At 39.1% G+C, this 18,754-nt stretch overlaps 1 protein-coding gene and 1 pseudogene across 11 annotated transcripts in view; both read right to left on the bottom strand.

Annotated features, from left to right (window-relative positions):
* Positions 1 to 18,754, bottom strand: part of BACH2 (BTB domain and CNC homolog 2) — a 350,221-nt gene that overhangs the window by 68,483 nt on the left and 262,984 nt on the right. For all 11 annotated transcript variants that reach the window (XM_064597882.1, XM_064597881.1, XM_064597884.1 and 8 more), the window contains one exon: positions 7,011 to 7,265. In XM_064597882.1, coding sequence (XP_064453952.1) covers positions 7,011 to 7,265 — 255 coding nt within the window. The remainder of the gene's footprint in view (positions 1 to 7,010; positions 7,266 to 18,754) is intronic.
* LOC123837942 (mitochondrial carrier homolog 2-like) lies at positions 15,944 to 17,137 on the bottom strand (annotated as a pseudogene).

Below are 18,754 nucleotides of genomic sequence, written 5' to 3' on the forward strand. Positions count from 1 at the left end.
TAACCGACTGAGCCACCCAGGCATCCCTCTTTCAGTCTGTTTTCATATAGCAGTCAAAATGATCTGCAAAACCCTCCAAATGGCCTCCCAGCTCATTCCAAGAAAAGGTAATGTTTCTAAAAGGTGCACAGCCTGGTCCTGTTACGTGACATGCCCCCTCCCATTCTACCACCTGCTCACTCTGTTACAGTATGTCAATCATGCCAGGCCCATTCCAGCCTCAGAGCTTTTCCTTGCTATTCCTTCTGCCTAGACCACCCAGATGTCAGCATGGCTCGCTCCTTCACCTCCTTCAAGTCTCTAGTCAAAGTCATCCCCTTGAAAAGGTCCTTTTTAACCATCCTATCTATCTATCTATCTATCTACTTATTGAGTATAGTTGACTCTCAATGGTACCTTAGTTTCAGGTGTACAACACAGTGACTCAATAAATTTATACATTATTCTACGTTCCCCACAAGTGTAGCTACCATCTGTCACGACACAATGTCATTGTTGACCACCGTATTTAAAAGTGCAGGGCCCTGACATTCCTTAGCCCCCTTCTGTTTTATTCTCAATGGTATCTAACCAAGAAATATTGTATTTATTTTCTGTCTCTCCTCCTTCTCCCCCACTGGAATACAAACTTAGTTTTGTTCCCTAGGTTCACCCAGTAGCTAGAACAGTGCCTCCTGGTAAATAGCAGGGCCTTGATACATATTTGTTGAATGAATGAAAAAATGAATGAGGAAACAGAAGCCCAAAGAGGCTGACTGGCTTGGTCAAGACCTTAGATGTGGTTAGTGCCAAGGTTCAAACTGTGGTTTTCCCAGCAACTCATGGCTGATGCTCCTTAAATCTAAAATTTTGCCTATTACTCTTCTTCAGAGTTTTGTCTAGGTGGTGAATGGGGGGAGGCCAAAGGGCTGGCTCTGTGCTCTGGGGTGGGTGAGTGTTTTGTTCTTCTTATCTTGGTCATGCCACTCTCCAAACACCTCAGTTACTGTTTCCCATCAGTTCTCACCTCCCCCAAAGTTACACGCAGGCTAAGAATGCTGTTGGCAGCTTGTGCTACAGTGTTAGGTACTTGCTGTAGTATTACACACCGAAAACACTGTCCAAAGATAACCATGACAATCTTACTGCTCCTTTAAAAGACTGGGCCTAAGCCATCCCAGAGACATTAACAGCTTTCATCTCCTCTAGAAACTTTCAATCAAGAAGATTCCATAATTCCTCTTTGGTCTCTGTGCTTGGCAATACTATTGCAGATGGTATCCTTTATTGCACCCTGTGGTTAAGACTTAACAAAAAACAAAAAAAGAAGAAGACTTAACAAATGCTTTTGCTTCAGAATCCTTCTGGGTCAGTTTTCCTTTTTGTTTAGCACTGCAAAAATGAGATCTGCCCTGAAATGTTGAGAGAGAGAGAGAGGAGTGAAAGAGAGAGAAAGCAAAAGACAGAGAGAGTGAGAGCAAGCCAAAGTTTGAAATATATTTATACCTAAGAAAGCATGTGGTCCACCTGAGGAGGCATACTTACCCCTAGCCAACAGCTATTCTCTGCATGAAACCTCTCCCTTCTCTAGAGGGTGAAAGACCATGGGTGGTAAAGCCCAAAGAAAGGTGGTAGAGCTTTGGCTCTACCCTCTCCTTGTTTGAAAAATATTTAGTTTTCACAAATAAAAACTGCATATATTTAAGGTATACAATGTGATGTTTTGCTATGTGCATGTGAACTGTGAAATGATTACTACAATCAAACTAATTAACATATCTATCACCTCCCATGGTTATCATTTGTGTGTGTGTGTGTGCGTGTGCGCGCGGTGAGAACCATTGAGATCCATTCTTTTAGCAAATTTCAATTATATAATACATTATTTTTAACTACAGTCACCATGCTGTACCCTATGTTTCCGGAACTTATTCATCTTATAACTGAAAGTTTGTACCCTTTGATCAATATTTCCACTTTTGCCCCACCCCCTCCCGAAGCTTCTAATAACCACCATTTACTCTCTGTTACTATCACTTGCCTTTTTTTAGATGCCACATATAGTGAGATCCTGCAATATTTGTCTTTCTGTGTCTGGCTTGCACTTAGCATAATGTCCTCCAGGTTTACTCATGTTGCTGCAAACAGCAGGATTTCTTTCCTTTCCTGAATACTATTCACACACACAGCACCTTTTCTTTATCCAGTCCTGTCAAGAGACAAGTTGTTTTCACATCTGGACTATTGTGAATAATGCTACAGTGAATATGGGAGTGCAGATATCTCTTTGAAATAGTGATTATATTTCTTTCAGATATATACCCCAAAGTGGTATTGCTGGGTCACCCTGGGAGTTCTGTTTTTAATTTTTTGAGGAACCTCCATCCTATTTCCACAGTGGCTGCACTGATTTACATTCCCACCAACAGTGCACAAGGGTTGGTTCCCTTGTCTCCACATCCTCGCCAATACTTGTTATCTTTGGACTTTTTGATAATAGACCTTGGCAATAACCTCTTAACAGCTGCTCTTCCTCTGGCATTCTGGGAGAGCCCCGTAATTGGGGCTGCTAGGCAAACCCACTGTGGGTTCCATGTCTTCTAAGGAAACACACCCCATTCCTGCCCCCTGTACTCGACACGCCATAAAACTGACCTTCAGGGTTGTGATGCCATTTCCAGCATGGTTGGCGTCCAGCCCAAAATGGTCTCCATGACTACAGCTAAGGAGAGGTTTGTTGAGCCAACTTTAATACTAATGAGCAGTGTAGTAACGGCCTTGCAATGTTGGCACATCAACCACTTTCTCTTCATCTCTTAGCACAAAATAGACTTACTAATTATAAACTAAATGATCTGTTTTATTATTTAACGAAAGTACTAAGTACAGTGCCTTATGTCTTACTTTTTGCTGATACACATTCTTGGGTGTGTTTTTCAATAGGGAGCCAATACTCAAGTCATGTAAACTCTAGGGACTGTAATTCCATTTTAGGAAAAAAAAACCAAAACAGAAAAGAAAAACAACAAAAAAGAGCAAGACATTTCCATTATTCCTTGACTTCCATAAGGAGGCCTCTATTTTTGTTTCGCTCCCTTTTAGTTTAGAGGCTATACTGGGCACTGTGAGTGGCTCTAATTTGCTAGTAAGAGATTTGCCCATTGGGAGTCAGGAGTTTGGGGTAGAACTGCACAACTGGACAACTAGATACCAGAGCTGGGTTTGGTCTAAACTAAGTAGGGGAGTGGGACAGGCAGCAGTATGTGTCTGGAAGTTTCATAGTCCAAGAAAGAGCTTTCAGACTCAGCCATGAGGGCCCCCTGAGAAGCACAGAGGCTGGCTAGGAAGTGTTAGAGGTGAGCCAAGTGTGAACAAGGCCGGGACAAACCAGAAGTTGATTTGAATTTGGTGACAGGATAATGATGGGGTTTAAAAATTTCCAAGGAGCTAATCAAATGTTTTTTCTTTCTTTCTTTTTTTTTTTAAAGATTTTATTTATTTATTTGACAGAAAGAGAGAGAGTGAGAGCACAAGTGGGCAGGGAGGCAGGCAGAGGGAGAGGGAGAAGCAGGCTCCCCGCCGAGCAGGGAGCCCAATGTGGGGCTCGATTCCAGGACCCTGGGATCATGACCCAAGCCAAAGGCAGACGCCTAACTGACTGAGTCACCCAGGTGCAAATCTTTTTTCTTACATCATATGAGCCAAATGCCAATTAATTCCAAGCAGCTACTTTCCATGGTAATGTTTGGGATGTTTGCTTATTCACTACTTAATTCAAATTCTAAAGTCATTCACTGAGCTAAGTGGGACAATGACTCTAGAGCCTGCAAGGACATTTTAGTGTGCACACATGGAGAGAAAAACAATGCTTAGCACTTGGGGCCACAGGAGGGTGCTCTGAGCAGAGGGAGTGGACTCTTGGAAGGAGGCCTCAGAAACAATTACAGGCCCACAAAGGAAAATGCCACTGTGGCTGGCTTGCATGCTCCATCAGCAAGATACTTAAAGCTGGGTTACTGACAATATGAATTTATGTTTCATAGGAAGGAAAAAAAAAATCTGGTTATATCTGAAGGTTTCACATACCTGAGCACCAGGTTTTAATGGTTTGGAAGTGTAGATAATGTAGAAATGACAATCATTTACATGACTAGGAAGAAAGAAAATCAACACATTGCAAATTCCCACTTACTTAGAACACAAACAAAGCAAAAAGGCCAAATAGCAGATATTTGTGTGATGTCTATACAGTGTGCCTCTTGCTTTAAAGGGCCCCTAATGCTGGGGCATCTGGGTGGCTCAGTTGGTTGAGCATCCGACTCTTGATTTCAGCTCAGGTCATGATCTCAGGATCTTGAGGTTAAGCCCCTGAGTAGGGCTCTGTGCTCAGCAGGGAATCTGCTTGAGATTCTTTCCCTCTGCCCCTCCCTCTGCACTCTCTCTCAAATAAATAAATAAATCTTTAAAAAAAAAAAGAGTCCCTAATGCCAAGGAAATAAGTGATTATCAGGGATTTGACCTAAAGAAACTTTTAGTTATGCCCTATGCATTTATATTTTGGTTTCCTTTAAATTTTACTGTCTTGGTATTGTATTATGATAAATAATTCAAGGACTTCAGTTTTAGGGGTTTTTATGGGTAGAAATTAGGGCTCAGAGAGGGGTTTAAGTGACTAGATCAGGATCCCAGAGCTAACTGGGGGCAGGCCAGGGCTTAGGCACACGGTCCAGGAAGTCTCAAGATGGGGCCAATAGTCACTGAAGAGAGACTAAATTACATAAAATATGATTTTCATTTTAAATATATTTTAATAGAACAGATTTTTTTTGAAAATCGGTAAAAAACATATAAATGAAATAGCTCTCAAACAGATATAGATAATAAATAAACTATAAGCTCCATCCTCTCCCCGAGATCATTCTGGATAATTGGAAGTTTCCAAATATTTCCAGAGAATTCCAGAATTGGAATAAACTGCAAAGGCATTCTTGCTGCCCGTCTAGAGGAGAAGGGGTCTTAACATTTGATGAATGCCTACTATGGGATAGAGACCATGCTGAGAACTTCTATGTTTATCATCTCACCTAATGACAGGTTAAATATTTGCCCATTGATGTAGATGAGGAAAATCCAGCTCAGGATCACACCACAGCTGCCATTCCTTGGCCTTCCCACATTAGTTGATACATAAGTTTCCCTCCCTACACCAGCCCTGAGTACATTATTTGCAACCGATTTGTCCTTTTGCCTCTAGTACTGGGATCTTTCTAGTTATCTAATTCCTAGGGGTGTGAGGAGTGTGGTACTGGAGCCTTTCATGTGGGTACATAAAAAAGAAGAATGTGAAAATGTTGAGTGCTTATGCAATCCTCACTCTTAGCTGGCCTCTCTCTTGTTCTGCAGGGCTAACAGTAGATGTTGTTTAACAAGGGACTGGATCTGGTGACCCCCTCCGACCCCTGTGACTTGTTTGCATATTTGTTTTTTATGTTGAATTTGGATGCCTTTCTGTGGAGCAGGTGCTTGCCCCACCTCATCCTAGTGTCTTATACGCATCCTGCTCTATTCATTTTTATTATTTGCCAGGCCTCTGGAGGCATTTGGGTTTGTGACCCCTGGGATTTAATGCTAGTGGTACCATTAGCACCTCCCATCAGGGTCATGGGGTCTCTGGTGTCTTTCAGAGTCGCTGTGGGCCACTGCCCAACTCTGGGGCTCCAGTCGCACAGACTATAGATTTGAGTTGTACCTCTGGGAACTGTGCAGTGCAGAGCCTGCACGACAGGTGGTGGTGGCCCTAATGTTATACACTGTATAGATGCACAATGACAGATTCTGGACCTAAACACAAGGGTAAGGCCGCTCAGTGTTACCCTTGGTCCCATGTAAATGAAGGGGAGCGAAGATGATGGAAATAGAGGAATTGTATACACAGTTCAAAGGGTGACCAATTTCATGTTTTGTCATTATGAAGCCCATCTTTTTTTTTTTTTGTATTGCATTTTTTTTATTTTATTCTTATGTTAATCCCCATATATTACATCATTAGTTTTAGATGAAGTGTTCCATGATTCATTGTTTGTGCACAACACCCAGTGCTCCATGCAGAATGTGCCCTCCTCAATACCCACCGCCAGGCTAACCCATCCTCCCACTCCCCTCCCCTCTAGAACCCTCAGTTTGTTTTTCAGAGTCTATCGTCTCTCATGGTTCGTCTACCCCTCCGATTTCCCCTGCTTCATTCTTCCCCTCCCGCTACCTTCTTCTTCTTCTTCTTTTTTTTTTTTCTTAACATATATTGCATTATTTGTTTCAGAGGTACAGATCTGAGATTCAACAGTCTTGCACAATTCACAGCGTGAAGCCCATCTTTTAAGTTCCTGCAGCTTAGGCCATCCAACTGAATGGATGTTAACTCTCAACAGAACGGGTCCAGCTACTAGTGTCCCTACAGCACAGATATAACTGTACTCACTGAAGTAATTAAGAAACATGAGTAGGGTATTTTCAACAATGGTGAGAAAAGCAAGTTTGCACTTCTTAGAATCCTACCATATTAACTGTGAAAATTACTGATTGCTTTTACTTTTCCCCCCAAGCAAGGCAGGTGCTGTGAATACTCTCATTCTTTTACTCTCAAGGGAAATCAAGTGCTCCTTCAACCATCTGAAAGAGAAAAATCATAGCCACAGTCCCAGTGACTCAGATCCCACATCTAGGACTATAGCAAACTTTTGCTGTCCTACTCAAAACCTGAAGAGTAAGTGAACCAGAAACTACGAGTGGCTGTGAGCCACAGGTGAGGTGAGGCTCCCCGACAAAGATGCTCTGCTCAGATTCATGCCTCTGAGATTTTAAGTGCATCAGATAGAAACTGGCTCTGCGGCAAACCTAATAGTGTTGATGACTTGGACATCAGCCCCTGAGCAGGAATGGGGCCCAGGGTCCACCTTTTAGCTCCTACTTAGCCAACTGTCTACAGGTTGATAAACCTCCATGAGCAACCACACGAACAAACCAAACTACCGTACCTCCTCAGGCAAGCTGACCACCAAGTCATTTTTCGTCTGTCCAACCAGCGCCTGCCAGAAGTATTCACTGCATGCGGCCAGCACAGCCCGGTGGGCCCGGAACTCCTTCCTTTCCACAATCAGAGTCACGTCACAGAGAATATCCTTTTTCCGCTGGTCATTGAGGCCCAGGAGGATGTTGGTGCAGTGGACTGTGGACTCATACACATACATGGGGGAGTCAGGCTTCTCATCCACAGACATGCCGTTCACACCCTGAAAGAGAGAAAGGTGGGGTCACCAGAGCTACTGAGTCAGATACAGAAGGTGAGAAGAATGTCACAGTTCCTGCGTCCCACGGCCATGAGCCAGGCAAAAAGGAGAATTGTCCTTTAGCATATTCATGCTCAGCACAATGAGCTCAGAAAATGTATCTGGAAATTCATGTTCAATGGCTGACTTTTATCTTCCCTTTTACTGCGTGCTTTTACCCCATGGAAACAAAGCCAGGTCCCTTAATGAAACACCCAAAACATTTAAAACATATAGGTACTCTAAGATTTAGTAGTTTTGATTTTGCTATCCGACTGAAAAAGGAACTTCCACATACACATGGTCCCTATTCAAGTACTGATTGAGCTTTGTGTTAAGGGGAAATGAATCATTTTGAAGTGTTTACTATGCTCTCTTGACAAAGTACACGTAAACTCCTAGGTTGACGTGTGGCTAAGATGCCAAGCAGAGTAAATACCTAATCACAATACATAATCGAACAAGTGAAGTAAACGGTATGTGTACTGAGTCGGTAGAGCGAGCTATCACGATTGCCCTCCGCCACTTCAGGACAAAGCACAACCAACGGAATGCTGTTGTTGCTCACGAAATGCTCTTGAAAAGAAGTGGACTTGTGCTGTCATTATCCCAGCAGACTTGATATACATCCTCTTTAAGGAAACACAATATATCACATTAAGAGTCATAAAAAAAGATGTATTCCACAGTGAAGATTACTTTACAAAAGGGTTCTTTGCTTCAAGAAGTATCCACTGATGTACTCTAAAAAGTAGTGTCTATAACTGATTTACATAACATAGTTTTTCAGGAATGTCTACTACTAGTATGAATTCCAATAAAGTTTTACTTTCCTTTTGGCTTCATTCTTATTTATTTTAATAACTTTAACCCAAGATAAATTGCATATAGTTATAGTGGGTGGTTTGATATGTTTTAGCATATGTATGCATCACAATCAAGACAGGGAACATACCCTACATCAATCACCAAAAAAATCTTTCTATGCCCCTTAATAGTCCTTCCCTTGCACCTCTCTGTACCCCCCTTCTCCCAAAACTACAGTTCTGCTTTATGACACTATATATTAATTTGTATTTTCTATATTTTATGTAAATGGAATCATACAGATTATATTCCTTTATGTCTGGCTTCTTTTACTCAGCATGGTTATTTTGCAATTCTTCTATGTTGTTATGTGCATCAAATGGTTGTTCCTTTATTGCCGAGTAGTGTTCCATTGTATGGATACAGCACGATTTTTTATCCATTCATCTATTGGCAGATCTTTGGGTGTTTCCAGTTTTGGGCTATTACAAATAAAGCTGCTATGAATTAGTGTATAAATCTATGCATGAACATATGCTTTCATTTCTCTTGTGTAAATTCCTAGGGGTAGAATGGATGGATCATTTGGTATGTGTAAGTCTAACTTTTTGAGAGACTATCCCTGTTTTCTACAGTGGTTGTAGAATTTCACATTCCAACAGCAGTGTATGAGAGTTCTAGTTCTTTCACATTCTTGCCACAACTTGTTATACTCAGTCTTTCTAGTTTTGGCCATTCTAATAAGTATACCATGGTATATCTTTGTGGTTTTAATTTGCTTTTTTCTAATGACTGAAGATGCTGAACATTTTTCATGTGCTTATTTGCCATCTATTTACTTCTTTGGAGAGATGTGTACTCAGATTCTTTGTCCATTTTCTACTGGTCTGTTTCCTTATTACTGAGATTTGAGCATTCTTTATATACTCTGAATAAAAGTCCTTTATCAGATATGTGATTTGTAAGTATTTTCTCCAAGTCTGTAGCTTGTCATTCTCTCTCTCTCTTTTTTTAAGATTTTTAAATTTACTTTTTGGCAGAGAAGGAGACAGCGAGAGAGGGAACACAAGCAGGGGGAGTTGGAGAGGGAGAAGCAGGCTTCTTGCGGAGCAGGGAGCCTGATATGGGACTTGATCCCAGGACCCTGGGATCATGACCTGAGCCAAAGGCAGACGCTTAACGACTGAGCCACTCAGGCACCCCTGTCTTTTCATTCTCTCTCTCTCTCTCTTTTTTTTTTTTAAAGATTTTATTTATTTATTTGAGAGAGAGAATGAGAGAGAGAGCACAAGAGAGGGGAACAGGAGAGGGAGAAGCAGACTCCCCGCCGAGCAGGGAGCCCGATGCGGGACTCGATCCCGGGACTCCAGGATCATGACCTGAGCCGAAGGCAGTCGCTTAACCAACTGAGCCACCCAGGCGCCCGTCTTTTCATTCTCTTAACAGTGTTTTCGAAGAGCAGAAAGTCTTCATCTGATGAAGACCAATCAAGCAATTTTTTCTTTTATGGATCATGCTTTTGGTGGTATGTCTAAAAAATCTTTGCCTAAACCAAGGTCATATCTTTTTTTCAGATTTATACATAGATATTACTATTTTAATGTAATTATAAATGATTTCGCTTTTTAATTTAAATTTCTGATTTTTCATTGCTAGTATACAGTAATATAAATTGTTTTTGTGTATTGATCTTATATCCTGCAGTTTTGCCTAACTTGCTTATTAGTTCTCACAGCCTTATTTATTTTGGTACATAACATAGATTTTGTAAAACATACATGTTGTTTGTGAATGAAGACATTTTACTTCCTTTCCAATCTGAATGATTTCAGTGTCTTTTTCTTGCTTATTGCATTGGCTAGAACCTCTAGTGCAATGTTGAATAGAAGTGGTGAGAGCAAACATCCTTGCCTTGTTCCTGATGTTAGGGGAACACTTCATCCTTTCACTGTTATTTATGACAGTAGCTATAGGTGCTTCATAGATGCCCCTATTGAGTTGAGGGAATTTCTTTCTATTCCTAATTTGCTGGGAATTTCTTTTTTTAAAAAAAGCAGGAATGGATGCTGGATTTTGTTAAATGTGTTTTCTGCATGTATTGATAATCACATAATTTTTCTTTTTTAGTATGTTAATATGAATAATATGATTGATTTTTGAATGTTAAATCCATCTTGCATCTCTAAAATAAATTCCACTTGACCATAATGTATTTGTCTTGTTATACATTGTTGGATTCATTTTTTTACATTTTGCTAAGAATTTTTGCATCTATGCTCATGTAGGATATTAGTCTGTAGTTTTCTTTTCATATATGTATTCTTAATCAGGGTAATGCTGGTTTCACAAAATGAGTTGGAAAATATTTCTTCCTCTTCAATTTTCTAGAAGAGTCTTTGTAGGATTGGTATAATTTCTTCCTTAAATATTTGGTAGAATTTGCCTGTGAAGTCTCCGTGGCCTTGAGTTTTAACTACAAATTCAATTTTTAAAAAAAATTGTCAAATTCATTGGCATAAAGTTGTACATAGTATTTCCTTATTTTCCTTTTAATATTAGTAGAATCTTTGTTGAAGCTCATATTCCTGATATTGGGAATTTGTGTCCTCTTTCTTTTCTGACCAGGTTGGCTAGAGGTTTATAAGTTTTATCAATGTTCCCAAGGAACTAGCTTTTGTTAAATTGATTCTTATTGTTCCATTTTCTATTACGTTGATTTCTGCTATCATCATTGTACCCTTTCTTCTGCTTACTTTAGGCTTTAATTGGCTCTTTTTAACTTCTATTACCTTTTATTAGTTTTTAGATTTTATTTTAATTCCAGTATAGTTAACATACAGTGTTATATTAGTTTCAGGTGTAAAATACAGTTATTCAACAATTCTATATATTGTACACTCAGTGCTCATGATAAGTATACTCTTAAACCCCTTCACCTATTTCACCCATCCCCCCCACCCCAATCTCCCTACCTCCCCTCTGATAACCATCAACTTGTTCTCTATAGTTAGGTATCCTTTTTCTTTGTTCATCTATTTTGTTTCTTAAATTCCACATTTGGGTGAAATCATATGGCATTTCTTTCTCTGATTTATGTCACTTAGCATTAGATGCTCTAGATCCATCCATGTTATTGCAAATGGCAAGATTTCATTCTTTTTTATGGCTGAGTAATATTTCATTTATCACATCTTTATCCATTCATCTATTGATAGACACTTGGGCTGCATCCATAATTGGGCTATTGTAAATAGCACTGCAATAAACATAGGGGTGCATATACCCTTTTGAATTAGTGTTTTCATATACTTTGGGTAAATACCCAGTAGTGGAATTACTGGATCATATGGTAGTTCTATTTTTAAATTTCTGAGGAACCTCCATAATGTTTTCCCCAGCAGCTGCACCAGTTTGCTTTCCCACCAACAGTGCAAGAGGATTCCTTTTTCTCCACATCCTTGCCAACATTTGCTGTATCTTGTGGTTTTGATTTTAGCCATTCTGATAGGTGTGAGGTGATATCTCATTGTAGTTTTGATTGGCATTTCCCCAATGATCAGTGATGTTGAGCATCTATTCATGTCTGTTGTCCATCTGGATATCTTTGGAGAAATGTCTGTTCATGTCTTTGGCCCATTTTTAAATTAGATTATTTGTTTTTTGGGTGTTGAATTTTATAAGTTCTTTACAGATTTTGGATACTAATCCTTTATCAGATAAGTCATTTGCAAATATCTTCTCCCATTCGGTAGATTGTCGTTTAGTTTTGTTGACTGTTTCCTTTGCTGTGCAGAAGCTTTTCATTTTGATGTAGTTTCAATAGTTTATTTTTGCTTTTGTTTCCCTTGCTTCAGGAGACATATCTAGAAAAATGTTGCTAAGGCTCTTGTCAGAAAAATTACTGCCTGTGCTTTCTTCTAGGATTTTTACAGTGTTGGGTCTCACATTTAGATCTTTAATCCATTTCTTTTTAACATATATTGCATTATTTGTTTCAGAGGTACAGATCTGAGATTCAATAGTCTTGCACAATTCACAGCGCTTACCAGAGCACATACCCTCCCCAGTGTCTATCACCCAGTCACCCCATCCCTCCCACCCCATCCCCCAGGTCTTTAATCCATTTTGAGTTTATTTTTGTGTATGGTGTAAGAAAGTGGTCCAGTTTCATTCTTTTGCATTAGCTGTTTAGTTTTCCCAACACAATTTGTTGGAGAGACTGTCTTTTCCCATTGCATATTCTCGCCTCCTTTGTCAAAGATTAATTGACCACTAATTTGCTTTTCTTTTTCCAGTTTCCAAAGGTGGAAGTTGAGTTCTTTGATCTGAGATCTTTCCTCTTTTCTAAGAAAAGCTTTAATGCTATACATTTCACTCCAAGTAGTGCTTTAGCAACATCTCACAAATTTTGAAACGTTGTTTTAATTTTCATTAATTTTAAAATGCTTTCTAATTTCCCTTTTTGTTTCTTTCTTAATGTATAAATTATTTGGAAATGTTATTTGGTTTCCAAATGTTTGAAGGAATTTCCAGATATCTTTCTATTATTGTTTTCTGATTTAATTCCACTGTGGTCAGAGAACAAACTTTGAATGACTTCAATCCTTTTAATTTATGGAGACTTGTCTTATATCCCAGAATATGGTCTATCTTGGTAAATATTCCATATGTATTTGAAAGGAATGTGTGTTCTGTTGTTGGCTGGAGTATTCTGTAAATATCAATTAAGTCAAGTTGTATAATAAATGTTGTTCAAATCTTCTGAATCTTTATTAATTTTCTGTCCAAGGTATTGAGAAGAGTCACTGAAATCTCTAACCATAATTGTAGATTTACCTATCAGTTTTTGCTTCATGCAGTTTGAAATCCTGTTATTAGATGCATACATGGTTAGAATTTTTATTTTCTCTTGATGTATTTATTCCTCTATCACAAAATGACCCTTTAATTCCTGGAAATATCATTTGCTTTGAAATCTAATTTGTCTGATATCAATAGTCACGTCACCTTTTTTTGCTTAGTGTTAGCATTAGTGTTGGCATCTTTCCCCCTACTTATCCTTTTAATCTATTTGTGTCTGTATATTTAAAGTGTGTTTCTTGTAGGCAACATATAGTTGAGTCTTGCTTCTTAAAAAAATCCAAGGGGTGCCTTGGTGGCACAGTCAGTTAAGCATCAGACTCTTGGTTTCAGCTCAGGTCGTGATCTTAGGGTCGTGAGATTGAGCCCCACATCAGGCTCCGCTGCTTAAGACTCTTCCCTCTCGCCTCTCTAAAATAAATCAATCAATCTTAAAAAAAGTCCAATCTGATAATCTCTGACTTTTAATTCTGGTATTTATACCATTTACACTTAATGTTATTATTGACTTGGTGGGGTTCAAATATGCCATTTTGAAACTTGTTTTCTCTTTGTCCCATCTGTTCTTTGTTCCCTTTCTCCTCACTCTCTGTTTTTATATTAACAGTATTCTTTAAAATTCAAGCTTATCCCCTTTTTTGGCACATTGTTTTGTTATTTTATTGGTCACCTAGGGTTTATAGTATGCTCCTTTAAATTATCACAATCTATCTTCAAGTGATATTATACCACTTCATATAGAGTATAAGAATCTTACAATAGTATGCCTCCGTTTCTCCCTTCTTGGTCACGCATTTTACTTCCACAAATGTTATAAACCCCACACTACATTGTTATTATTTTTGTTTAAACAATTATCTTTTACAGAGATTTAAATAGCAAAATAAAGTGCACACACACTTTTCTTCTGCCTGAAGTACTTCCTTTAATATGATTTGCAGTGTGGATATGTTTGTGTCTTAGCCTGGGCTGTTATAGAAAAATAGTAGAAACTGGGTAACACAAACAATAGGATTTCTTTCCCATAGTTCTTCAGTCTGGGAATTCCAAGATCAAGGCACCAGCTGATTTTGGTTCTTTGGTGAGGGCTCTCTTCTTGGCTTGCAGATAGCTGCCTTCTCACTGTCTTTGCACGGGGAAGAGGAAGAGGTCTAGTCCTGTTTTTTTTAACAAGGATACTAATCCCATCTCCATCTCCAAAGACCATTGCATTGGGGTTAGGGCTTTTGGAGGTGGACCTAAGCATTCGGTCCATCATAGTTGGTGACGTATTCTTTCAGTGTTTGTTTCTCTTAAGAAGTCTGCCCCCTTCATTTTGGAAGTTATTTTTGCGTGGTATAGATTCTAGCTGACAATCTTTTTCTTTTCAGTACTTTGAAAAATGTCATTGTACTGTCTTTTCATATGCATGGTTTCCAATGAAAAATCTGCCTTCATTCTTATCTATCTTTGTTCCTCTATATGTAATGTCTTTTTTCCTTCTAGATACTTTTAAGATGCTTTCTTTATCACCTGTTTTGAGCAATTTGATTATGATGTGCTTTGGTGTAGTTTTTCATGGCTTTTGAGCTTTTTGAATGGGTGGATATAGTTTTCACCAAATTTGGAAGCATGTCAGACATTTATTTGACTACTTGAATGGAGACTATCTGAAATTGTCCCACAGCTCACAAATGATCTGTACATTTCTCTTTCTGATAGTCTTTTCTTCTCTGTATGTTTCATTTTGGACAGTTTCTATTGCTAGGCCTTCAAGTTCATTAATCCTTTCTTCTGCAATATCTAATCTGCCATTAATTCCTTTCACAGTAATTTTCATCTCAGAAACTGTGGTTGTCATCTCTAAAAGTTTAATTTGGGTCTTTTTTATATCTCCCATGACTCTACTTAAGATAGTCAATCACTCCTCTAACTTCTTGAACATTTGGAATACAGTTATAATAACTACTTCTGTCTGTTAATTCTAACATCTGTGTCAATTCTGGTTTAGTTTTGATCACTGTTTCTCTTCATTATGAGTCATATTTCCCTGCTTCTGTGCATGCCTGGAAATTTTTGATTGGAGCCAGACATTGTGAATTTTACCTTGTTGGATGCTTGATACTTGTGTGTTGTTATTAACATTCTTAAACTTTGTCCTAGGACTCAGCTGAGTTATATGGAAACAGTTTGGTCCTCCAGGTTTAGTTCTGAGATCTGTTAGGTGGGAACAGCAGCATTTAATCTAGAATTCCTTATTCCCCACTACTGATTCAAGACTCTTCTGAGTATTTTACCCAATGCCCCTTGAACTAAGGGTTCTCTAGTCTGGCTGGTAGGAACAGGTATTATTCCTGATCCTCTGTGAGCTCTGAGTATTGTTCCTTCTAATTGTTTTGGGTCTTTCTTTCCACGTTTTTGGTATTTTTCTCACACACCTGGGCTAATGAATACACTACAGAATATTTAAGGGAAACACTTTGCAGATCTCTGGAGTTTTCTCTCTGTCTTCTTTGCTACCCTGCTTTCTGAAGTGCAGCCACTACAGTCTCTCCTGACTATTAGGTCTCCTCAACCCAGCAGTCAGCCAAAATCTTCTTTGGTTTCTCTTTCCCCTACCATTGTCTGGAAACACTCTCAAAACAGTCAGCTGGGCTCAGCTTGTTTTTCTTCTTTTAGGGGTCAATGTCTTTTGTTTCTTGGTGTCCAATGTTTTGAAAAGCATTGTTTGATATATTTTATTTGTTTTTATAGTTGTTTCAGGTGGGAGTAAATTTAGTAACTCTAGTACCTGTTACTCCATCTTGGCTGGAAATAAAATCCTGGATTTAGTCTTTATGTTACAGTTACACCAAAAATGTTATAAACAATAACTTATCACTTTGCTAACCATATAGTATAAACTTTGCTCTACTATAAATGATGATTTGTAATACCTACTTTACAAAAATATTTCTGCAAAAATGAACATTTAGTTCTTTGAATTTCAATAAAAGATGAAGTATCTGTAAGCTTTATTACCTGGAATCATTTTTATACAGTAAGAATAACATTTTAAATGACACAATTCAGTTACAATGACCATAAGCCATGGAGCAAACTTTGAGTTTGCATGGCGTTTGTCTTTACAACTAGTTAATTGCTGCTATATTCTTTTTTACCTAGTAAGAAGACAAGTATTTTTTTCCATTCTCTCAAGATTAAATGATTATTAAGAAAGCATACCACATTGTATAGAAATCAACATTATCTCCCATAATTCTGTGCATCTGGAACTATAGAAATGTCACTGTCCCTGCCCCATATCTTCAAATTAACATTCTCAGGTCACAACAATGAGTCTTCCCAAAGGGGACCTTCCAGAAAAACAAGCTATTTCCTCAGCTCATATTTCCCTCCTTTTGCAGCATGCACTGGCAGTCTATCCAAGATGTATATATACTGGGGAGTAATGAAGGGATCCATCAGCAAACCCACAGTTGTTGACAGTCATAAGATTAGAGACAAACACAAAGGGATAGGTCAATATACTGGCAAAAAATCCTGTGACAGCTTGAGAATAACTCTTCATTTTACTGATGGTGGAAACCCCACTGTCCAGTGCATAGGTATTGATGAGGTAGGCCAGTGAGGGACAGAGCCACAAATAAATGATGTCACCTAGGAGGCGAGATATAAGACTTGCAAAAAATTCTAGGTTGCCCTCTTCATGATAGATGATTACTATGGAGTTGCAAAGTCCACAGTACTTGGATTTTCTGCCAATGATGTGTACCACAGATCTCAGAGTGATCACGTGGAAGGAATGTGTGATGAGCATAGCAGCAGAACGGGCCATCATCTCTCAAGACAACCTCGAAAACTTGGTGGAAGGAAGGTGTGACTTCTTTCTGTACATTTCCAGGGCCTAAATCCTGTAAAACTTTACCATGGACCACAGTTCCAAGGACTCCTGAACACAGTCTTGGAGTTAAGCCTGTGAATAAGCCATGCTTCCCACTGATGCTCACAATGTGCTGAACATAACAAAACAGACCTGGAGGCTGACATACTTGCCCCAAAATATTTCGTCCTATTGTTGGGGGAAGAGGCTCATATCCCACTTGGATGAGCATCTTCACATACATGAATTGCTGGGACAGGATGGTGAGACCAGAGCCCAGGAGCACCTGACTGGTCACGACTGCCATGATGGCACATGCGGACTGAAGACAAATATTTCCTATTCTGGCATCTTTTACATGAAATATTTTCAGGATTTTCTTATCTCCTATAGAGGGTCTCAAGTCTGATTTATTTTCTCTATTCTTAGTTCTCAAATTATTACTCACCTCCTATCACATTCGGTTTTCTCAGTCAGTGGAAATTTATTTATTTAAGTCATATTAGCTTACATGTAGCAGGCAGTACTCAAAATTAGGTGGAAAAATTAATGTTCTACAATGTAAGTGGTACACTTAATTCATAAAAAGCAGGAGATTTATAAGAGATACCTCATTTTTCCAATCCATTTATGGCTAATTAATATTAATGCACCTACACCTACACCTAAAGCAAGCAAGAGGAGCTTACTATAAAGGATACAAAGCCTTAAGTTCTTTAGTGAAACATGAAATGAAAGAAAGTCCAAAGAGAACTAAAGTGAGGTGCAGTGGAAGGAGGAGTATACCTGGGATCTAGGTCTTTTGATCTAGCTCTTGCACTGACCAGCTTTGTGGATTTTGGATAAACTGCCTAACTTTCTCTGGACCTGCTTCCAGACTTGTAAAATGAAAAGTCTGAACTAGAAGATCAGCAAAGTTCTTACATGGCTACAATTCTCTGAGTCTTAGAGTCTATAAAAGAAATACCTAATTGGTCACAGGCAATGGGTCACGGTCACTGTAGTCGAGAGAAGTAGCTTTCTTTGGCCTTATAAAGACCATTCACATATACCCTCTTTTATTGTTGTGATGTTGCATGGCTTAAAAGAAACTGCCTCCACAGAGGTGGTTACAGGGAATGGGATGGACAATATAAAGGAAAAATCCTTCTGGGAGAGAAGGAACTAGTACCCCAACCCCTGCTCTCATAGGTTCCAAGTTAGGAAGATCTGTCTGGATAGACCATGATATCCCTGAGTAAAAAAAAATTTTAAAAAGGTGAAATTAGCTTTTGGAAATGGAGAATCCAAATCTAGGAAGACATTTTGGCACAACATGTGGTGCTAATGCTATTAGCTCTTTCAGTCCTAGACATCTTAGCCCATAGGTTTGTTCTGGGAACCATGGCTGCGTAAGGGAGTATAAACTAAAAGAATTATGTCACCTGGAAACCCAGTGTGGAGTTCCACTGAGGTCCAAGCAGGGGCTTGACTGCTATTCAGCAGCACTGGATGAGAGTCTACACCACCAGGTGGGGAGCAGTCATCGATAGCGGTGAAGCCAAGGCAGTGCAGTGGCTGGACTCTCAGATTGCAGTTCATAAGCAAGATGGTCTCTTTCTGGTCTAAGATAACCGGAGGGGGGGGGCCTCAAGGAATGATTCAATATCCTGCTAGGGCACATTTGGGAAAATAAAGGGGCTATGGTGATACGTGCTCCTGAGTCGATGAAGAGGCTATGGTAGTCACATGAACACGGATGTCTGCTTTTTGGGTTAAACCTTCCAGAAAGTTTTAGAAGACACTTAAAACAGATTAGATCTGTTCATCAAATGGTATAGTCTAAAATCTATCATTCCCATGAAACTGTTGCTAGACTTTAACCTGTCTGAGGATTTTCTTGCTTTTATTACATTATTCCTGGATAATCCTTCCTTATGCCATG

The sequence above is a fragment of the Mirounga angustirostris genome, unplaced genomic scaffold (genome assembly GCF_029215605.1).
Source record: "Mirounga angustirostris isolate CCGP_5_RB_7025 unplaced genomic scaffold, mMirAng1.0.hap1 SCAF_8, whole genome shotgun sequence".
Lineage (NCBI taxonomy): Eukaryota > Metazoa > Chordata > Mammalia > Carnivora > Phocidae > Mirounga > Mirounga angustirostris.